This window comes from Typopeltis vanoorti, chromosome 12, assembly GCF_054136105.1.
Source record: "Typopeltis vanoorti isolate ZY-2024b chromosome 12, IOZ_Tvanoo_1.0, whole genome shotgun sequence".
Taxonomy (NCBI): Eukaryota; Metazoa; Arthropoda; class Arachnida; order Uropygi; family Thelyphonidae; genus Typopeltis; species Typopeltis vanoorti.
The window spans coordinates 43,130,231-43,155,143 of NC_143560.1; the positions used below are offsets into that span (position 1 = coordinate 43,130,231).

The window sequence follows — 24,913 nt, forward strand, 5'->3', positions numbered from 1 at the left end:
ATTGCTAATGCAGCTCTGAGAAGAAACATTAGAAAAATGTTTAGCTTCCAAGAAGCAAAAGAAAATCAGTGATTTTTTACAAAGAAATAAAAAAAAACTTTTTTGTGTGTTATTTTGTGAAACTTTTTTTATGTTGTTTACAAGAAAGTGATATTTTTTATGCAAATTAAGTTATGTACTGAACTATGCAATTTTATTAAATCAGAATCCTCAACAATACAGGTACATACAGACTAAATTTTTTACTAAAATAAACTTGTGTACTGTATTATTTTTTAATTTTCACATTACGGTACAGTAGCTTTTTTTCTATCAGTTACTTCATTTATTTACAGAATTAAATTGATGTACCATTGGAATCTGATTATTTTTGTCTTAAACGCTAGTTATTGTTGTCTCTATGGAGGAAATTCCCTAATCCAAACGAGCAACGTTTTTATTAGTTCGGATTTTTGAGATATCACTGTATATTCTTCTTCCTCTTGTGCCTTATCCCATCTATTTGGGCTCAGCCTTTTTACATGATACAACCTCCTCTGCTCGATCCCAACCAACTGTTGCAGAGCCTGATGTTGGCAGGGGGGAGGGGTAAGGTAGTTTTTTGTCTGTAGAAGTGTGTGTTGATGGGCCAGTTTGCGAGATCTGAGGGATGAAAAAACCCAAGTTTCCTGGTGATGTCTAGAATATGTTTTAGACATCAGTAACCCTCCACCTCCATATGAGACTGGCTAACTCACCTTTAGTCAAAAGAGACCTAGATAAAGGTTTCTTATATCACTGGCAGGAATCGAATCCAAGTCTTTCTGACCAAAAGGCTTCGTCTATACCGAATGAACTACAGAGGCTCTGATAAATATATATATGAACTTTTTAATTTTTCTGTGATATGCACCAATTTAAAAAAAAACTTATTTCTTAATTATTATTATTATTTGTTTTCACTCTCTAGGTTTTTTCTGAGCACTCATTTATTATTGATCATGAAAATAACCGTTTCTTGAAAGATGGAAAACCATTTCGTTACGTTTCAGGATCCATGCACTATTTTCGGGTACCATTTGTTTACTGGAAGGATCGAATGATTAAGATGAAGGCAGCTGGACTCAATACTATTCAGACGTAATTAATCACTTCATTACATGCCTTTATAATTGTTATGGTTTTATAGATGTTTTACGATGAAGTAGGGCATACATATATCTTATAACTTTTGTTTTAATCTGTGCATTTTTTTTTTTTTTCTGTGAAGATATATTAAAATTTTATTAAAATTTATTTTTCATTTAACTTAATATATTTATGTTTACATTCGACAATAACATGAAAACTGTTATTTATATTCTGCATGTGGCCTAAAACAGAAAGATAATTCTGTTTTAGGCAATAAATGAAATTCATTAATTAAAATTGAAAGAGATATCATGCAGGAATGAGTTATGTAATGTATTCAAAATTGGGACTCCAAGAAAATATGCAGTGTTTATTTTAGAATATAGTTCCATTCATTAAAAGTTAAAAAACCACTGCTATAGGATATTTGATGATGATATTTTTTTGCTGTTACATAGCAATTCTTTACCTGACTGTTTTTTACCTTGTTAATTTCATTCTTGTTACTAACAGACTTTGAATCTGCCATTTATCCATTTCTAACATATTTTTTGATAAGTTATCTTGATATCTGTGACAGCCTACCCATATATAAATATATATATATATATATATGTTTATAATTATTAACTGACTTAAACACCGAGAAAAAATATAAGAGATTTAATAAGGTTTCATTACTAGTTTCAGTGGAAATGCCAACTTCGTCAGGTGAATACAGTACCAGGGAGTAAACAACACCTTAAAAAATCTTAAATCTTAAAACATCTTAAAACAACTTATTATGGCCAGACAGAAAAGTCCATCTCTCTCCCCCTAGAAGAACATCAACATGACATTTCTTATAACCCGTGTTAGTGCCCTATTCAGCCATGTTTTATTCTCTGCCAATATACCAATGTTGAAGGACGACAACATCAAATAGACTGGAACTTAACTTCAAACATCCATAAATGCTCCAATGAATGAGAGAGAGAGAGAGACATATCTTGGAATCCAAAGAAATAGCTCTCGACTCTGCCTATCTAAACAGCAATCTCAGTTACAGTCTATCCAATTCACATGGCACTGTAATTCAGTTTTGGCGTACTTGTGATATCATTCACATGCAAAGTGCTTCATGCCAGAACTAATGCTTGAACTCAACTTCAAACACAACTACTACTTGTTCTAAACTCTGTGTTTGTTAAAGTACAATATTTTTAAGATGTTGTTTACTCCCTGGTACTGTATTCACCTGACGAAGTCGACATTTCCGATGAAACTAGTAGTGAAACTTTATTAAATCTCTTATATTTTTTCTCAGTGTTTAAGTCAGTTAATAATTATAAACATGTCATTAAACTGAGTCAATTACTCTGTAAATATATATATATATATATATATACATATCCTGACATTTTACAGAAATTTCGTATTTCATCCTCAATTATAAGGGAAATTTATTGTCATCATATAGAAGAGAAATGTTCATTAAGAACATGTTCAGGTAACTGCATTCAGTAATAAGTTATGGTGACTGTAATGAAGCAGCAGTCATGTGGCTACATTGAGCTTATACTATAGTAAAAGCTGTTCCTATGAACTCATAAATTTGCAAAAAAACTATCTAATTTTACATTTGTAGTTTTATATTGAAGTCATTCATCCTCAGTCCTTGGGTGGTAGATGATTTTCATCCCTCAGTGTGAAACTACTGTGACCACAATCTTTCTCTTTGGAGAGGCTTCAGGTTGTTGAAAAAGTACCAAATTTGGCCTTTAGCAGAGTTTTCAGATTATCTAACACTAAGCCTCTACACTACTAAATGTATTATAGGTTTATAGCACATTTTTTATAGCATTCGTAAGATTGATATGTGGTGATGGAGAAAACATGTTCAATATTAAGAAGGTACACTTGTTGTGAAGATGTGTCCAATGTATCTCTTAAAAAATGTCAAATATTAAGAAGTTACACTTGTTGCAAAGGGGTGTCCAATGTATCTCTTATTCCTGACATGCCATAATCATGCCATTCTTCCAAACATGTTAATAGATCTCTCTGTCTACATAAGTCGCAAGCATGTGGCACTTGATAGATTTCTTGAGGTGTCAAAGGATGGGTGGCATTTGTACTCAAGAGAATGGATAAGGTCAAGGACAGTTGCTAGTTTAATATGTGATTTAAAAGTGATGTAAATATCATATTAATGGAGCACTTTGGTAGTATTTTTATATCCAGATATATGGAATGGGAATAATTTTACTATGATCTTGTATGTCTGGAGTGTGACATGAAATATTTTAATATTTTACAGAGGTTTCAGGAATGGATAATTGCAGTCTGCTTGGCTCTATGTGTTATGTATTGTATAATACTGTATTGTTGGACTTGGTGCTGGTGTGGCTGTGCGTATATCTTCCAGTGGGCATTGACTTTCTATAAACAGAAAACAATAATAAACCATTTGAAGGAAAGGTTGACAGTTATCAATTCTTTTCTATAATGAAAAGTATTTTTGAACTGGCTGTTTTAAGGGCCTCACAATTATACCTGATGTGTATATGGATATGGGACCACTTAGCAAACCCATCATCGGCATAGTACAGCAGCTAGACTCATAACAAAACTATTCATATCCTCTGTGTCTTAGGTTCATGTGAAGACATAACCAAAATGCTACATAAATATAATCTTCCCACCACTACAATGGTATCATCATTATAGTCACATGGTGGTTCTATTAGTCCTGCCTTCCATATGATATAGATCACTATGGAAAGTCAGAGTTAACAAGAAGTGTTGGATATACTTCCCTTATCTAAGATTAACTAGTATTATGGTAACTACACAGAAATTATGGTAACTATAGAGAAGATTTTCATGTATCGGAGAGACTATATTTGGAATCAGCAATGAAGCCCAAAATCTTAACAAGTGCATCTGTACATTAATTTACCCAAAGTATGGAAGACTGTTATTATATTAAGATTATATCCAGCTGAACAGTCATAGAGTTGATACCTCCAGTCCTAAAACATACCATAATAGGATGCTGGTTCTCTTCTTTCTGTTACACTTTCATGTGTTTCTACAATCTCTTGATTATAGTGTCTTGTAGTTCTGTGACAAGTGCTTTTGTATTCCAAAGCTGCTGGTTTGAAATCCAACAAAATACAATAGCTTAATTTATTTTGTTCTTATATAGTTGTTGTGTGCCATGATATGTTTATACAGTGCTTTTTTTCAGGATGGTACACAATGTTATGACATACTGGCAACTTTATTAACAGTGACATGTGACATATAGATGTTGCAGTACATTTAAAAATGTGCAATATTCAGCAGTTTTTTTTTTTTTTTTTACATGTTTACCTGGTATTCAAATAAGTTTAATTATTCAATGAAATTTGTATTTTTTTTCACCTTACATCTATTGTTAAGATATTTGCTATATTATTATTATTATTTTTTATTATTATTATTATTATTATTATTATTATTACGGGCAACTCCAAGAAGTTCTTAGACTCATCAAGGGAGACCCTAAACATCATGTCAAGAACTATTCAGCATTTGCACATTATCTAACATACTTTTGAACTCATTCACAGTCATGGCACCCATAACAGACTCTAGCAGCTTATTCCACTCATTTACCACTCTCTCCAAGAAAAACCCTAGTTTTAACACCCTTGCTAACTACACTCTTGCTCAGTTTCCATGGATGGCCCCTAGTTCCCCCACCACCACACCTGTTCTGAAAAATGTCTTCTGAATTAATCTTGTAAAACCCCCTCAATAATTTTAATTGGTAATCTCAATCATATCACCCCTTTTTTGCCCTACCAACCAGTTTCTGTAACCCGCAAATCTTCAACTTGTTCTCATAAGATTCATTCTAGACCAGCTACCATCTTGGTCACTTGCCTCTGGATCCTCTCTATCTCCTCTCCATCACCAAGAAACCCTGGCACCCAGATCTGCACACATTAGTCAAGATGGGGTCTTATCAAGGCTCGATAAAGAGGAACAATAACCTGCTTGTCTCTGCTCATCAAAATATACTTCAGTAACCAAGTGATCTGATGAGCTGATTTAGCCACTTTTGTTATCCAGTAACACTCCCAAGTCTCTGGCTTCATCAACTTCCTGGAGAATGGTTCCACCAATGTGGTGGAACCATTCTGCTGATAATCTTTTCACCCCAAAACTTTACACTTTGCCACATTAAACTGACATCCATTCTGCTTAGCCCAATCTGCCAATCTATCCAAATCATCCTGCAAAATTTTGACATTGTGTGCATTCACTATTGCTCTACCCAACTTTGCATCATCAGCAAATAAACTGAAAAATTCCTCTCAGATCCTTTCCTATATCATTAATGGACAAATTAAATAGCAGTGGTCCAAGAACAGAACCCTGTGCCACACCACTAGTCACAGGCCTTCTTTTGGACTCTACTCCTGAATAAACTACTTTCTGATATCTCTCCATCAACCAACCTCCTATCCATCTCACCAACCCTGTATCCATTCCCATGTGCTGCAGTTTACTGATTAGAATTCCATGTGGTATCCTGTCAAAGGCGTTTGCAAAATCCAGCAGTATCACTGTAAACCCATTACCCTTATCCAGTTCAGCCATCAATGTATTATAAAACATGAGCAAGTTACTGAGGCATGATCGACCCTTCACAAAACCATGCTCCCCCCCCCATACAATATCCCATTTCCATCTATCCATTCCTGTATTTTGCTCTTGACCAACTTCTCCAATACTCTGACAATGATTCCTGATATGCTGATCGGTCAGTAATTAGCAACAGCAGTCATGGAGCCTCCTTTATGCAATGGAACTATTTTCCCCCTCTTTCCATCCTTTCAGGACTAACCCAGAGCTGAGACTTAGATTAAACAATATGGTCAAGGACACTGACAATTCCTTTGCTGCTTCACCTAAAACTCGAGCTGGTATACCATCCAATCCCACAGATGTATTCACATTAAGGTTCTGTAATATGCTATTCACCTCCATTTGATTCACCTCAGTTCCTGTAAGCCATCAGTTCCCTCATTCCTGCAATATCATCGCCTGGATGATATACTCTTGCAAAGTGTTCACTTAGTAATTCTGCTATTTCGACTGATTCAGTTACCTTCCTATCATCGGCATTCCTTAAAATCATTCTGCTGTATACATTTTTTCTTTTACTTGCAGCATATCAAAAGAACTCTTTGGGATTCTCTTTAGTACTAAAAAATAAAATATAAAAATTTATAACTACTTTTAGGCTTTTTTTAAATTACTTTCATGTTTATATCTTAGCACACTATGAGGCTGTGTCTCTTGCAAGTCATGCCTTGTGGGACTGTATTTAGTGCTACAATGAAACTTTACTTTGGTTTTTGACTATGAATTAGGGTGTGTTTTTGAGGAAGGATGTTTTTCTTAAATAGGGTAATTTTCATTCTATTTGTCTCTAATTACATTAAATACTCAAACTATTTTCAACTAAATAAGTGTACATTGACTGTGATTGCACAATTTTTAGTGCTACAATAAAACTTTACTTTGTTTTTCTTGTACCTATGCAGCATAGTGTGTAGGAAGATGGTTTTCACTATATATAGGATCATTTTTATTCCGGTACTAAGCTACCAATATATATCAGATATGCACAGACCAAGTGCAGCAAGTGAGAATTTGTCCCTGCCCCGTGTGAATGTGTTAAATAAATAATTTTACTAGGTTTTATCTGACTTGCACAGATGTTTTGTTCATCTAAAAAGTAATAAAAAAGTTGTCTTGAACCGTATTGGAAACATTAAAAATAATTAATAGTTTCTCCTCCCATTCCACAGTTAAGAAATTAAAATTAGTGAGAAAATGAGTGAAGCGTTAACTACAAAGACTATATCAAAGACTGGTTTTCTGCATCCAGCAACAAGGAATGACTGACATAAATGATTGACAAAGTTTCTGGACTGTTGATTAAAAAAATAAAATAAAATAAAAATCTTGAATGAAAATTGTCAAAATAAGACTTGGACATGCATTATGTAAATGAATTGGAACTCTTCAAGTTGAAAGATGGGCATGAAGACTTCTAAGGAATGGAAAGGTAGACAGCAATAGCTCTTTAAGAAAGAAAAATTTTGATCATAGGGAAACATGGGATATGAAGTTATAACACTGCTTACAGAAGTTGAGAAATAGCCCCTTGAAAATCTGTGTGAATGAGCTCAGCTGTAAATTTGTTTTTGGACTTGATCAAACACGAGAGTGTTACTGCAGAAGGGATATTTAATTCCCTGGTCAATTATCTTCGGTCATAAGGTATGATGGAAAATTATTTAAAATCTCAGTTAGTTTGTGTCACATGATGGTACAGCTGTTATGATAGGTTCTACAAGTGGGATTTCTGATTAGAACTGTTTGGTTATACTGTGAAATCCATTGCAGATGTCAATAGATTTAAAGCATTTATTGGCAAACTTTACATCAAGTATAGAAGATGAAAAGAGATAGCTGGCATTTGAAATGAGGTACTATAGATGACTCCTAAAAATACAATACACTCTTCACATCACATATTTTGAAGTAAGACAAAGAATCAGTTCTTTTGCTGGTCCAAGAGATAACATCATAACTAAAATTCAAAGGAAACAACTTATGTGGTTTGGTACTGTCATCAGATCATATAGTTGACCAGTGCAAGTTCTTGAAGGACTTATTCCAGGAACTCAAAAAAGAGGTAGAGCTAGAATAAAGTGGATAGACAATATATAAAATTGGACAGGTGCTTCACTTACAGAGCTGAAAGCAAAGTGTCAATCAAGGACTGAATGGAAGATTTCTGTGAGGAATTCCTAATATTTACTCTACAGTCCTTTATAGATTATAGGATGAAGAACAAGATAGCACATCACCAAAATATGCCTGAAAATTAAAAGTATGTGCAAACTCAGTTGATATTAAATTATTAAAATTTGAAGAATTTTAAGCACACACATTGTCACCATCGAGTTTCAGATCTGTTTCAGTTGTTTGAAACATTAGTTTCTTTTTGGTCTCAGATCTTTCCTTTTGGTTTGAGAGGAAAAGGAAAGATCCACATATGAAGGACTACAGAAAAAACTTACAAATACAACTTTTATATTAGACTTAGGTTTAATGTGCAATGCTCTTCAAGAATTATCAGATCTCAGTTTGGACTTTCTGGAAAGTAATATAAATCTGTATATAAAATAAAAATAAAAACAAATAAATTAAAAAAAACAGGAGTGCTACAATTTTTTCATTAAAAATGAACAGTATTACTAAAATTATTATTATTATGGCATCCCTCATCGAGTCAAGGACTCTTCAAGGGAGGCCATATGTCACCCACACTAGTTGTCATACCTTCTTTTAAACTCATTCACACTAGATACACTCACCACTTTTACAGGCAAACTGTTCCACTCACTCATTATTATTATTATTATTATTATTATTATTATTATTTCGTGACACCACCAAGAAGTCTAAAGACTCATCAAGAAAGGACACCTATTCTACAACTCTTCATCACCATCGCTACTGCCCACCACTAGTAATTTTTTGTATGTAAATTGCATGTTTCCTGAAGGCTAATTTGTCTGTATGCAGGATGAAAAACCTGAGTTCCAGGATAAAAAAAAAAAAAAACTTGCTACCTCTGTATGAGATCAGCTAACTCACCTTCAATCGAAAAAAAAACCCTTAAAGATGCTCATGGTTCTGTGTGAGAAAAATCTAGCTCTGATGCACTTTCTTAACTATACACAAACTTAACTTCCACAGATGCCTCCTTGTTCTCTCACCACCATCCATATAATGAAAAATTGTATCAAACCAATATTCTATAATCTTATCTAAAGTTTATAGACCTCTATCATATCGTCCCTATTTCTACTGTCTTCCAGTGTCTGAAGCCCACATACCCTCAATCTGCTCTCATAATTTACATTCCATAATTCTGCTGTCATCATTGTAACTCTTATTTGCACTCTTTCCACAGCTTCTATATTCCCTCTGAGCCCAGGAGACTAAATCTACACACAGTAGTCCAGCTGTGGTTGTATCAAGGCCTTGCAAAGAGGAAAAATGACTTCTATATCTTTACATGTCAGTGTTCATTTCAACATTGCAGTTATCCTCTGGATTATATTTGAAATTTTCGATGTGATCCTTGAACTTTAAATTCCTTTCCACCATGACTTCAAGATCTCTAGCCTTGTCAGTCACTCCAAGCATAGCATAATCGTGTCCGGACAGTTCATTGCAGAGACTATTCATCATGAGTAAAATTCATCGCGAAGGAAAATTAATTGTGGGGAAAATTAATTGCACTAAAATTCATCACGGATATATGTGAAAAAAATTTTCCATATAAGAAATATTTTAAAAAATATTTCTTTTAAAATATTTTTTAAAATAATTTAAGAAATATTTTAAAGAATTAAAAAATATTTTATATATTATTTACTATTTTGATTATATTTAGCTTTTTGAAAATTTTTATTCGGTATAAAGTTATTCATTGCGGATATATGTGAAAAAAAAAAAGAAATATTTCCCATATAAGAAATATTTTTTAAAAAATTGAAGAAATTATCCAAAAAATTTTAAGAAATGGCTGGCTTGGTTGGCTGAATGGATAGCTTATCTGCTCTCCAGCCAAAATGCTGCTGGTTCATATCCCGCCATGGACATGGATATTTGTGATCATCTGTGGAAATACGAGTGATGATCGGCGATAGATGACATTGGTGTAGTAGCAGTCAGTTGGTGATTGAATGTTGAAGACAGAGTTCTAGACCTGGCGCCTTCCCTCAATTAGTACTTGGACTCCTTGGAGATGTCAAATAATAATGATAATAATATTTCAGTTATACGAGGGTGGTCTAAAAAGTTCTTGGCCTCAACCATAGATGGCAACACTATTGGCAAGATTTTTTTTTTTTCTAAGTTGCACATCTGTCTTAAGCATCCATGTGAAATTTCAAGTCATTCTATCAAGTATTTTGTTTTATACAGCTGTCTGAAGTAAAAGTTTTGTCTGTATCCCTTGAAATGGATAAAATTGAGTTATAAAATTCTTTGTAAAAGAAGGTTTAATGCCAAAAGAAATTCGTTCGAAGTTCATAAAAGTTTATGGGCACTCTTCTACTTTATTTTCGACAATTAAGAAATGGGCTGCCATGTTTAAACGTGGCCGTACTAGCCTTGAAGATGATCCGTGTGAAGGACGTCCAAAAAATGTAACACCACCAAAAATCATTGATCAGTGCACGATATGGTATTGGATGACCGGCAAGTCAAAGTGTGTGAAATTGCTGAGACTACAGGCATTTCAAAAGAACGTGTAGGATATATTTTGCAAGAAGAATTGCAAATGAAAAAGCTTTGTGCAAGATGGATGCCAAGCTTGCTCACAGCATATCAAAAATGCACTCGCATGAAAATCTCTGAACAGTGCTTGGAGCGTTTTAAGACAAATAAAACTGATTTTGTGCATCGATTTATTACTATGGATGAGACTTGGATTCACCATTACACACCAGAATCCAAACAGCATCAAAACAGTGGACAAAAGCCGGTTGTTTAGCGGCGAAGAAGACAAAGTCTCTTCCATCAGCAGGAAAGATCATGGCATCGGTGTTTTGGGATGCTAAAGGCATTTTGTTTATTAATTATCTTGAAAAGATTAAAACAGTAACCAGGGAACATTATTCCAATCTTTTAACCAGACTAGACAAAAAAATTTGTGATTAAACACCCAGTTTGCAGAAGAAAAAAATCATCTTTCATCAGGATAATGCACCTGCCCACAAAGGTGTTTTGGTAATGGGAAAATTAAGGGATCTGCACAATGAATTGTTGGAACATCCACTCTATTCCCCAGATTTAGTTCCCTCTGACTTCTATTTCTTCCCAAAACTAAAACCCTTCCTCACTGGTCAACATTTTTCTTTGAATCAAGAGGTGATTGCAGCTGTGGAGGTGTATTTTGCAGATCTTATTGAGAACCACTACAGGGACGGGATAATATTTATTTATTTGCTGGAATAAATGTGTTAGTCTTAAAGGAGATTATGTTGAAAAATAAAAATAATTTTGAAATTATAAATTCGTTTTTTCCTTGTTAGACCAAGAACTTTTCAGGCCACACTCGTATATTTACGAATATCATATCTGCATGGGTGTCTAAGTGCACAGAAATATAATGAACGGTTCGCAGAATTAATATTCTTAAATGTGATGCCCTTTCTCCCTATACCTATTCCAGTTTTGTAAATGTTAATATTTCATCAACAGAACCTGCAGTATTTAAGTAATAAAAAATATTTATGACTTTTTAAGACAAAACAGAAATTAGGACCCTTGATCAATAATATATTACTTTCATTGTATAAGAATAAAAATATTATGAAAATCTAATTAAAATCTAAACAAATAATACATAAAAAACTATATTTTGTGAAATTTATATTGCACTGCATTTACTTTTCATATATCGATATCAATGCAATATCATTTCAATTTTGTAGCGATTAATGCTTTCAACGAATTTTTTCTGTGATGAATTTTCCACTCGACGAATTTTCCCCCCATGATGAATTTTCTCCGCGACAAATTTTCTTGTGATGGTTTGTCTGCACTTCTACGAACTGTCGGCGATGAATTGTCTGTGAACCAAGCATAATTCCACCAATATAATATGCCACTGGATATCTCATCACAGCAAAGTGCATAACTTAACACTTACACATTGAACTGATAACAATCCCTGGAGCACACCACTGGTTTATAGCTTTGCTGAAATACACTCCACCGCACTCTTGTAGTGTTCAAATGATTTATGCTTCAAATTTATAACTGAACTTAAAAACTGATCTTCAAACTGAAAATAAAAACATCATTCTCAAGTAGGGTGAATATAATCTAGTGAATTTCAATATTATCAAAATATAATTCTGTTTTATTTCCCAGAAGAAAGATCTTACTTCACTCCTTTTACTCCTAATAATATTTCATTCTTCAATCAAGATTAGTTTTCTCTTCTTGGGTTGACTTTCACGTCTAGCCTATTCTGGGACAAACATATCACATCCACACCCTTTTCAGATTCCAACAAACTATTTCACATCTCACAACTCACACTTCCATTCATGTGCTGTCTCCTATCTAGGAGGTTGACTACCAAGATGGACTCATGGTTAACTATGGACGTAACGACATGTGGTGAGGACCCTATCTCTTCCACATATTGTAAGTATTTATGCCAGTAATTCATGTGTGTTCACGGGGCCAGTTTGTCTGTTCTGAGGGATGATAAACCCGAGTTTCCAGGTGAAAAAACCCCTCTACCTCTGTACAAGACTGACTAACTCACCTTTAGTTGAAAGAGACCAGATAAAGGTTCCTCACATCTTGAACGGGAATTGAACCCAGGTCTTTCCGACCAAATGCTTTGTCTATACCGACTGAGCTACAGAGCTCCTCCTAACACTGCATAAACTCAAAATCCTCCATAAGGATGCTCAACTGTAGTGGGGAAAAATAAAAAAAATCCACTCACAGATTTTTTTTCTCTCACAGATGCTTTGTTTCTGCATTAAGTCTTATATTATATAATCTATAATAATATTATTCTATAATATTATTATAATATAATATTAAGTTAAGGGGATAATAAATCCCTCATTACGCTACCAGAAAAATAGCCTCTTGGCTCTTTATTGTAATAATATAATATTATTATAATGTTTTTTAAATTTCTGAATATAATGTTGCTCCTAATTCTTGTAGATAAGCTTATACATTGGTTAGACATACTTCTAAATTTTTAGGAAATGACAACATAAAATAAATTATTAATTATAAAAACTTTAATTAATAACTACTTATATTTCGACAATGTTACAATGCCATCTTCAGGGGATCACAAAACAATGTTATGTATCTGCATGCAGGCACTCACACTAAGCAAATGATGCTGAAGAAAGGCAACTGAAATCAGTTCTAGAGTCCTAAAAGGTGACCCCCCCCTCCCAGCAGGCTGAATTGGGTTGTCTTGGCTTTTGGGCTGACAATCTTAGAACGTAAGCTTCCCAAATTTGGGGCAGTCTCATGCACCCAAATTTGTTGAGGTTTGGGAAGTTTTTCAGAGCTGAAGCTGATTCAAGGAATAATGTTTCGTACTTCTACTTGCTGCAGTGTAATAAAGTGGCCTTCTTCCAGTGTAAGCACATTACCATTGGATTTGGTCCTGTGTACCATCCAGCAGTCAGCATGCAGAAAGCTGTTTTACTGCTTTACCCTCAAAAGGGAGCAGAAACTGGCTTCATAGTTGAATAATAATAACAGTGTGTTAAGCATGTCCAACAAGGTCCTAACCACATTGCATGTGGGAAGAAGAGGGGGGGGGGGAAGATGAAACTGAAGTCAGAGATCCTATTCTAGGGATGAAACATGATAGTAGCTTCTTTACACCTCTAAAAAGCAGAGAGTTGGTGTTTCACCAGGAAATGAAAGACATTTACCACCTAGCAGTCTGGTTGGCATATCCTCCTATTAAGGAAGACATTCATTTAAGGTAGCAATACACTTTACCAGATCAGAGCCTTAATTGTGGAAATGGGCATGGGAAGGTGAGGATAATTTGTCTGGAAGAGACTTTAAATTGTGTTGTTATCAGCCCATAATGGCTTAAAGTGACTTTTTATTAGTGGTACCGGGCTTTCACCCACCAAAAACAGATAAAGGCTGTATTCATTTACAGTCAGAGTGGCTTCAGTCGCCTTCCACCACTCTGTCTTTCACTGATTCCTTTGTTGTCTGTCATCATGTTTTCTGAGTACAGTCATCCCTCGACTTATGTCCGTTTGAGTTATGTCCTTTTGAAGATACATCTGTGATCCCATAAGGGAATAAATAACATTTTCGGCTATACTTTCGAACAAGACACAAGCAAGCATAAGATAAAGCATGCACAGTGACAACAGTGCTTTCAGCAGTCGGCACGTGTCTTCAATAGTTCCTCTGTTGATTTTGTGTTTGAGAAATAGGTTATTTGTGTATTTATCGTTAAATATTTCGTGATGTTTTGTGCAACATGGCCCCTACACGCACAATCAAAATACCCAGTAAAGAATCACAGAAAAAGAGGCGAGTAATTGATCTTGAAACGAAGTTGCAAGTTATAAAGCAACATGAAGCTGCTAAGCCCGTTAATGTGATTGCACATGACTTTGGATGGTCTCATTCTACAGTGATGTTCATTTTGAAAAATAACGATAAAATCATAGAGGCTGTGAAAGGATCTGCTTCCATTAAATCGATGATAGTGACAAAACAATGACAAGGTCCTATCGGTGATAGGACCTTGTCATTGTTTCGTCAAGCTACTTGGAAAAGCTACTTGCATCATGGATAGAGGACCTGAACCAAAAGCGCATACCCCCCTTAGCCCTGTGACCATAACCTCTAAGACACTAAGTCTCTTCAATATGATGAAAGAGAAAACAAAACCCGATTATGACTACGAATTCAATGCTTCTTCCATTTAGTTCATGAGATTCACACAGCATTTTAAGCTGCATAATGTGAAAATGTGTGGGAATCTGCAAGTGCTAAGAAGGCTGACAAGGAGTTTGTGGAAAAATTGGATAAAATTATTACGGAGGAAAATTATTTTCCGCTGCAAATATTTCATATGGATGAGACAACCTTGATTTGGAAAAAAATGCCCGAGTGGACATTCATCCACAAAAAAGCTCAAATCTATACCTAGTTTCAAGACTCCTAATGCCTGTGTTACCATTCTGTTACAGGTAATGTGGCTAGATATAAACTGAAACTATTTGTTATATGGCACAGTGAGAATCCACGAAGCTTCAAAAACATTAGGAAGCATACTCACAGTTCATTATCGGAGCAATAAGAAGTCGTGGATGACATGATTCAAAAATTGTTTGAGGATGCCTTAGTAAACTGTTAAACTGTTAAATGAGTGAAATAAAAAGCTATTGTGTGAAATAAAATGTAGAATTTAAAATTTTATTAATTCTTAATTCTAGATAATGCTCCAGGTCATCCGTCTTATACCGGTGATCTTCGCCAAGTTCAAGGTCATCTTTTTCCCACCAAACACTACTTCATTGATCCAACCAATGGATCAGGGAGTGTTTTTTCTTGCAGTGTTTAAGGCTTATTATCAAAGGAGAACTTTTTTCACAAGCCATTTCTGCTACTGAAGGAAGTGACCAGACTCTCATGCAATTCTAGAAAACATTAAATATTTATCATGCTATTTAAAATATTGCTGTGGCTTGGGACGAAGTGACTTCTTATTAGTATATGGGTGGCATCTGGAAAAAGACATTAAAAAGGTTTGTGCATGATTTTGGAAGTTTATAATAGTGGGCCTAGAAAACAATCTTAATCTCGAAGTGAATGATGACGACATAATTCAACTCATAGAAAGGTCCCCCTGAAGAGTTGACCAACGAAGAATTTGTCGAACTGCAGGAACAAGTATTGCAGAAGAAGAAAAACGAGAAAAGGAAGAGGGAAAAGAGAAACAGGAGAGATTATTAAACAATTTACTGTGAAGGATCTAGCAGAAATGTTCTTTGCAGTTAGCGATGTTCTCAAAATGGCTCAAGACATGGACCCCAATGTTGAATGCTACTTAATAGAAACGAAAGTACATGATATGTTTGCTTGCTATGAACAAATTCATGATGAAAAGAAGAAGAGGAATAAGCAAAGCACATTGGACATTTTCATCAAAAAAACAAAGGTTACACCAGAAGAGCCGCAGCCTGATCGTTCACACAGGGAAGGTAATGAAGATGTGATTGTGGAGGAAGATCTGGGTGATTGTTCTCCTGTTTTATAGTGGCGGTAACATACACAATACAGTTTTATAATAAGATTTAAAAATTAAAATGACAGTATACTTATTACAGTTAAGTCCCTAACCCCTATAACTGTGTTGATTAAATGTATCGATTTACGTCCGATTCAACTTATGTCCTGCAGGATGGAACGGAATCCGGACATAAGTTGAGGGATAACTGTACTGTCATTATCTGCTTCCACCAGGAGGGATACCCTGTCCTAGATTTCAGCCTGTTTTCAGAAACAAGTTTCCTGCAGCTTGGTAGACTTATGCGAGACTATGACTTTAAGAGACAAGAAAGAGGAAGTAAAATTTTATCTTCTGAAGAGAAGGGAGGATTTAGAAAGGTTTAGGAAGCTAGTTCTAAGTATTCTAGGATTTCATCCTATGGAACTTATGCTGGTTGGGGTAGGCATTCTCTCCATTTTGGGGGAGGACAGGTACCCAAACTCAAATTCTATTCATTCTCTGGGCTAGACAGTAGTTTACATTATTTTATGCTCATTTATTTATTTTTTTTGGGAGTTCATTTATTTATTTTTTCTTATTCTCTAATTTTTGTATGGATATTTGTTTTTAAACTAAGGGTTAGTGGTGAGTGTTGTTTTTTCTTTGTCTTTTTTGCATCCAGAGAGTGTCTTGGGGGTTAGTGGTTAGGGAAGACTGATTGGCAGGGATTCATTAGCATGCTTTTGCATTTGCTGTTATTATTATTAGTTTGCAAAGATGACCCAGTAAGGCTCAATTTTTCCAATTCCCCAACTCTTTCGTGGAGATATGAGTCTTAATAAAGGTGGCTGTAGGATAAATGTTTGTTGCTTTCGTCAGGTGTTATGAGAAAGGAAAAGATAAGGCAATAGGTGAAGAGTTGGGTTAGGTAGTTTAGGTAGTTATAAAAATAAAAGTAAAAATTGTGAAAATTTTAAAAATTAAATGCTATCAATAGATGATAGATAATAGGATGTGATGATACATCATTAGGAAGGACTGGAAATTTGGGACTTAGCCGACCAAATTGTACTCTCTATTGGCTTAAACCACAAATCAATATGATAGTACAATATGATCAGATTTCATGCTGGCTGGGGAGGTGAGATCTTACTAAATAATAAGTATGGGATGTTATTTTCAGACAAAAATAATGAAGGAAAGGAAGGAGTAGCGATAGCATTCAATACCCAACCTGGAAAATAAACTTCTTGATTGGAGGGCAGTTTCAAGTAGAGTTATTTGTGCAAACTTCAAAATGGGAACATGGGCAATGAAACTTATTTTTACCTATGGTCCCACAGAAGGTTCTTCTTAGAAGAACCTTCTGTGGGACCATAGGCAAAAATTGTTTATACCTCCATTTTGAGTCATTAGAACATGCAGCTGACATAAAGAAAATGGCAGAAGTGTTCATTATTGGAGATCTGAACAGCAGAGCAGGAAATGAATCCCACTAGTCACATAGGAACATCTTGGGAAAATTTAGAGAAAAGGGCAAAGCTGATAATAATGGTAAGTATTTACTGGACTTTGCTCAGGACATGGACTAGTCATTACTAACACCATATTTCAGCATAAAGATGCACGTCTGTAGTAATTGCTTTGAAAGGCTGTTAAATGATCCAAGCAATGACAGAACCATACTAGAAAATTTTCAAGAGGAATGCAAAGAGGAGCACATATCAATACTTGGGGTAGAAAAAGCTGCCAAAAACTTGAAATGTGGAAAGGCAGCTGGAGTAGATGATATCCGACCAGAAATTCTTAAGTATGGAGATATGAGTTTTGCAGTTGCTACACTGCACAGTTCAGAGGGTCTGGTCAGAAGGTTGAATTCCTGATGATTGGAGTAGAGCTCTTATAGTACCCATGTATAAAAAAGGGAATAAAACTGAATGTGAGAATTACAGAGGAATTTCTCTACTAAGTGTTCCAGGTAAATTTATGCAAATATACTTGAAAAGAGGTTGAGAAAGATTGTGGAAGAGAAACTTGGAAAAGAGCAAGCTTGGTTCAGGCCAAATAGAGGTTGTCAAGATCAGATTTTCACTTTAAGACAAATAGTTGAAAAATCGTGGGAATATGACAAGGATCTGTACTTAAGTTGTAGATCTGGAAAAGGCATATGAAAAGGTGCCCAGAGGTGCTTTTCAAAACACTACAATTATATGGGGTGAATAGAGTATTATACAAAGCAATACATAGTCAATACTTAAGTTGTCAGTTAGCAGTCAGAATTGAAGGAAATACAGGAAGATGGTTTGATGTAAAATCAGGGGTAAGACAAGGATGCACATTATCTCCACTCCTATTCATCATCTATATGGATCACATTATGAAAGAAAGTGGCATTAGGCTTAATATTAGAATTGGAGATGTCAAACGTAGCTCTTTGCTTTATACAGATAATGTACTCCTAAACACTAGTGCAAGTCTAATTAAATTGAATAACAGCTGTAACAAATTTGGCATGAAAATCAGCAATAAAAAGATTAAAAGTATGAAATAGGCATTGGCATAGAAACCTTCAGCTGTATTCTGAATGGCGATCCTATAGAACAAGTAAAATATTTCAGTTATTTAGGCACAATTTTTATAGTTTCATAGTGAAGATGGCAGGTTAACTATGGAAATAGACAGCCAAATAAGCAAAGCTGGTATGGTGGGTAGCCAGCTAAATAAATTTATATGGAATAAGAGAGAAATGAGCCAAAACTTCAAAAATAAGATACTTCAATTGATTATAAAAGGGATGATAAATGGAAGAAGAGGACAAGGAAGACAAAGAAAATCTTGGCTGGTAGACATAAGACAGTGGACTGGCACGAGCTCTGAGGGATTGTTCAGACTGTCTGAGGATCGCTCAAAATTTGTGAAGTTGGTCATTGACCGATAGAAGATGTCACTTAAAGAAGAAAAATTACAATTGTAACATTGTATTCCTAAAGATGTCTCTGACAAAGAAAAAATATTGAAATGATTGCACCTGCTGTTTAATTATTTCTCTTTCTAATGTAGTTATTACATTAAATTGTACTGAGTGTTTATTCATGTTACAGCATGTGTACTGCACGAACCTACAGCATTCTCATTTCACTGCTCAACTAACTGCAGTTGCAACCTCTTCAGTCATTTTCAGAATTTCAGATTTATGCCCTCTTCAAGGTTGGACTCTCTCTTTCTTCAAATCAATGAACTATGCATCCCACTACATTTGGTGTCACAGGATTTTTTCCCAAAGTTTTCAGGCACCTGTCCTTGTGGAGCTTTGCTGCAGCCTTTTCCCCATTCCTATTCCTATAGAAACACTTCACAAGCAAGGCATGTTCAGGGAAAGTGAAAATCATCATGCAAGTCGAATGAGTTTAAAGTCAGTCTTGCTCTTTTGTTCATACTCCTTATGGCTCATTTGGTATGCAAAATTCACTATCTTTTTTTCTCACTCACAGTGCCACATTACCCCTATCAGTCATTTTTTGAACTAATTTTTTTTAGGTTAAGGGGATAATAAATCGCTCATTATTTTAAAGCCAGATACGAAACTCAGAGATCAAAATGTAAGAGTTTCCTGCCGAAGAACTATCGGCGAGTCCAAGCGTAAGTCAACACCTGGGTAGCACAACACTAGGGCAACTTGGAGCAAAGGCAGAGCAAGCTCCATCACTATCCTTAATATTTTCTCATAATGTAAAACGCAGCTCCTAGGAGATGTATTACTGTTTTTACATTATGAGGAGAGGTCACTACCCAGACTGGTTTCAACCTTTATTAAGGTCTCATCAGTGAGTAGGTAGACTTGGAATACCAAGGTTTAAGTGAACCAAACTTACATATACCCCTACTAACGAATTGCCAGACCAGTATACCCATATATTATTATTACTACAATAAAGAGCCAAGAGGCTATTTTTTTTATTTTTTTTATTTTTTTTTATTATTCCCTTAACTTAATTTATGGTACTGGAAAAATAGCCTCTTGGCTCTTTATCGTAGTAATAATAATATATGGGTACACCGGTCTGGCAATTCGTTAGTAGGGGTATATGTAAGTGCGGTTCACTTAAACCTTGGTATTCCAGGTTTACCTACTCACTGATGAGACCTCAATAAAGGTTCAAACCAGTCTGGGTAGTGACCTCTCCTCATAATGTAAAACAATAATATACATCTCCTAGGAGCTGCATTTTACATTATGAGAAAATATTAAGAATAGTGATGGATCTTGCTCCACCTTTGCTCCGAGTTGCCCTAGTGTTGTACTACCCAGGTGTTGACTTACGTTTGGACTCGCCGATAGTTCTTCGGCAGGAAACTTAGATTTTGATAGATTTTGATCTCTGAGTTTCGTATCCGGCTTTAAAATATTGAGGGATTTATCATCCCCTTATCTTAAGTTACGCCACCGGAAAAATAGCGAATAGCCTCTTTATCCTATTTTTTTTTTTATTTTCAAAATCTTTTCCCAATGATCTGATTAGGGCACCTACCAAGTTTGAAGGCATTTCATCTCTACTGACTTCATCTGATCATTTCTTCTGGTTCTCTCTCTCTCTGCAGATTGCTCTGAATAGGGGTACTTTAATTTGAAATGCCTGTATAATAAATAAATCGTGAATCAAGAATATGTTTTAAAAATGCTTAAAAATTTTGCTTAACAGCATTTCTTTTTCATTTTTTTTAGCTATGTGGAATGGAGTCAGCATGAACCAGAACCTGGAATTTACAACTTCAATGGGAATAATGATTTAGTGTCATTTCTTAAAACTGCTGCTGACCAACAACTTCTGGTAATTCTGAGACCAGGTCCATATATTGATGCTGAAAGAGATATGGTAAAAATGTTATTTTAAAATATGACAAAGTATTATTTTCTTGTACAAATTCATAATGTTTAGTGAAATTATATATTTATACACAATAGAAATAAATAAATAAATCCACTAATGCCTTTTTGTTTCCCAAGGAGTGCAGGCAGAACTTTTATAGTCTTGACTAACTTTTAGGAAATCAGTTGGCATCTGGTGTCCATCCTTAATAATCATTAATAGCTGAGTTCAGGACTAATGATACCCTTTGAGACTCCAGAGTGAGAATACATGTGACAAGAGAGCCATTTTGTTACCCTCACATGCATTATTGTCGGAAATCAGTTGAATCTTGCCATTAATTTTGAGTTGCAGGATTAAAAACTTAAACTTCTGGAACGAGAGTCTACCTTACATGCTTTCACTAAAGATTGAGTAATTAAAGAATCAGCTGAAGATCGTCCTAAAAAAAGTTTCTCTAGTCAGAGAGACTAGAATTTAAACTAATAACAATCCTTATTTAGGTGGCCTAACATTATGGAATAAGCAACATTTCCACAAGACTATGCAGTTCTTTGTACAAAGTATAGTTGAATCTTGTTTAACATCATGCTCAGGTTACATCTTTTCATTTGATGGTGAAGTTTCCATTGGCATACATGCATTCATTCTTCATCACCTACTCCATTTACCATCACACGTTACTCACACGATACTCATGTGATGCTTCTGTGAGGCCTGCATGATGACAGGTTGAGGCAGACATGGAACACCACTATCCAGTCAGTTGTTCTCCAGGCATTTGAAAAACATTTTTTTTAATAATAATATAATATTAAAAAATAATTTAATAAAACATTTCCTGGAATGTTGGGAGACAGTTAAGGAGATTGCAGCTTTCCATCCTAACATAGAGAGGAAAAAGTTAAACATCTGCTCCTTCAAAGACAGCACTGTGGCCTATTTTAAAAAGCTGTTGAATGAGAACCTCTGGCAAGAGATTCTCCTTCAACCTCAACAGAAGGAAGTACTGTCATCCCAGAGATTCCTCCTGCAGAAGAAGAGAATATAGTATGTTAAACTCCCTGACACTTTTGCAGGAGACTCTTCTTCCCAACACTAATCCTTCTCCTCTTTACCTCACCTCTCCATTACCTCAAACTTAGTATGAACAAGACCCAAATAAATAAAGCTTTTTTATTGTTATTATTTGTTTATTATTCAATTGGTATGTAATATGCATAAATACATTAGTTATGAACTTAAAAATATTTACAAAGCTTTAAATTAATAGCTTTGGAGATGATACATTTTTACTTCTGGGTCTCAGAAATGGATTACCTAAAACCCCATTGAACATGTAATTTGTTTAACATCACTTTCAGTTAACATTATTTTTTACCAGAATGAATTAGTGATGTTAATTGAAGGTTGACTGTATATCAGAAAATAAATAGTTGTTTGATCAGTAATGGTTTTCTAAATATAAAGTGGCTTCTGCTTCATTTTAATGAATCATATATAAATATAGAAGTGGTGCTGTAATCACATATGACACATTATCTGATGTCTGAAAAAAAAAAAAGAAAAATAAGTTGGGAGTTGATTAATAATTATTAGAGTGTATGTATGTATGTATGCTATTTGGTACAAAAGTGATTTGTGGAAGTTTATGTGTTAATGTGTTTTTTGGATTGTAGAAATTGTTAATTAGAAACATCATTGTTGGTAATGTGAGCATGTTCAAAATGGCAATAAGAAAAGGGTGCTTAAAAATTGCTTAAAGAATGGAGATTTTTATTCAGAATGGTTTCAGTACCAGAAGTGTAGTGTGTATACATGTGTTGTATGGGGGAAGAGGATGAAATAATGAGGCTGTGTGTGTGTGTGTGTGTGTGTGTGTGTGTTGAGAGGATGAATAAGAGGCAAATCTATGCAGCACAATTAGTAATGACAATACTTGGTTGGAAAGGCCTGGATTCAAATCCTGTCCAGAATGTGAAAAACCTTTATGTTTCAACATGTCTCATACAGAGGTAGCAGTGTTTGTATCTATTTCCCCCAAGATCATGATGGACCATTAAGCCTAACTTGTTAAAGTGAAGATGAATAAGAAGAAGAATGAGAAAGTGTAGATTTGTTGAAAGTGTGATATATATATATATATATATATATATATATATATATATATATATATATAGTGAGCAGAGCATAGAGTGAGCAGAAGTCAACTTACATCTCTTGCTCAATTGTTCCATTTCATGCAAAAGATGTGACACCAAACAGTCTGAACAGGCCACACAGGCAGGAGAGCCAGTATCAGAATTTCTGAACACAAGCCACTCTGGACTATCTGACCATGCTTTGGACACCCACCACAGAATATACTGAAAAGAGGCCATTCTATTGCACCACAGCAAATACAAATGTGAGAGACTATTTGTCAAATTTATTTCAATTCCCAACCTCAACAAATTTGGGTTCATGAAACTTAAGGGTGAAAGCTGTATATGCACAGAACCAACCAGGGCTTCTGACCTAATGTACAATCCTCACCTTCTCATGGTGCATCTTGTTGGGTATCTACCCAGATACCGAATGAACGAGGATGAGCTGGCAGTTTGGGATTTAGCTGACCAGGAAAAACTGGAGAAAAAACTGTCAAACAGGAAATTAATAATGTGCAAGTGCTGGGAAGGCAGACCAAAAAGAACTTAGTTATAGCGCCTCCATAGCGCAATTGGAAGCACGACGGTACATTGCGCCCTTCGATTGGAATAGGCCTAAGTTCGATTCTCGTTGCGACGGGAGGAATCTTTATCTGGTCGATTTCAATCGATGGTGAGTTAGCCGATCTCATACGGAGGTAGCAGGGTTTTTTCTCCCGGAAACTCGGGTTTTTCATCCCGCATACATACAAATCGGCCCTTCAGAACACACGCAATTTACAGACAAAAATTACTAGTTGTGGTGGTGTTGGAGGTGGGCGGTAGGTGGCGTTGATTCGTAGTAGAGGTAAGGTGTAGAGACAGTTGAAGATGTCCTCCCGCGATGAGTCTTCGGACTCCTTGGAGGTATCAGGAATAATAATAATAATACAGTATTTTGGAGGAAAGGTCACAATTACCGAGTTTCAGAGAGATGACAGAAATGGCAAGAGATAGAGCTAGATGGCAAAGATTTCTTCATGGGGGGGGTGATATTCCTAAAAATATCATCCTATATTTATTACTCATTAATAAATATAGGATGATATTTTTAGGAATAGCAATCGAGGAAAGGAAGGAGGAGAACCAACATTATATGGGCAAACGTTACAAGTTTTCCCATGTAATGTTGCTTGTAAGGCAATTTCAAGTAATGTTTCACGGACAAACTTTTAAATGAGAAATTGCTATTCCTAAAAATATCATCCTATATTTATTAATGAGTAGAATCTCTCCTGTTTTATCTGTTTTTAATCTCTCCCACACTAAAACTCTGTGGGATTATTTGTGCTTATAATCCCACAGAGGATTTTCCTGAGGAAGAAGTGGAGGAATTTTTTGAGTCATTAGAGCAGACAGTTGATAAAGAAAATGGAAAAGATGGTCCTTGTTAGCAATCTAAACAGCAGAGTTGGAAATGAATCCCACCAGGCATATTAGAAAAATTCAGGAAAATTTGGAAAAGGGCAAAACTAATCATAATGGTAAGTACCTGCTAGATTTCTGCTCAGGATATGGAGTTGCAGTCAATTCCTAACACTATGTTCCAACATACAGATTATCACAAATTCACATGAAGAGAAGTAACAAAAGCCTTATACTATTATTGTTAATAGTGCTATATTCATGCTGGTTCAGGATACAAGAGCATAAATAGGTACATACAGAAAGATTTAAGTGTTATTGATTATTCATAATAATACTTCATGGTATAAACAACACAAGAAGAGGAAAAATACATTGAATAAACTCACTAATATACTGCTCAAAACAATTGGGGGATATTTTGGTTTTCTTGTAAATTATAAAGTTATAAAATCAAATAATTTACAAATGTAACACATTTGTTTTAAAATATTCTTAATATTATTATTATTATT

The 24,913-nt window shown here is 35.0% G+C and overlaps 1 protein-coding gene across 3 annotated transcripts in view; it reads left to right on the forward strand.

Annotated features, from left to right (window-relative positions):
- The window catches only part of LOC150100738 (beta-galactosidase-like), a 381,618-nt gene that overhangs the window by 115,988 nt on the left and 240,717 nt on the right, over positions 1-24,913 (forward strand). For 2 of the 3 annotated variants that reach the window (XM_090401983.1, XM_090401982.1), the window contains exons 4-5: positions 950-1,119; positions 20,703-20,853. In XM_090401983.1, the coding sequence (XP_090258109.1) occupies positions 950-1,119; positions 20,703-20,853 (321 nt within the window). The remainder of the gene's footprint in view (positions 1-949; positions 1,120-20,702; positions 20,854-24,913) is intronic. The other variant, XM_090401984.1, reaches the window with a different exon arrangement.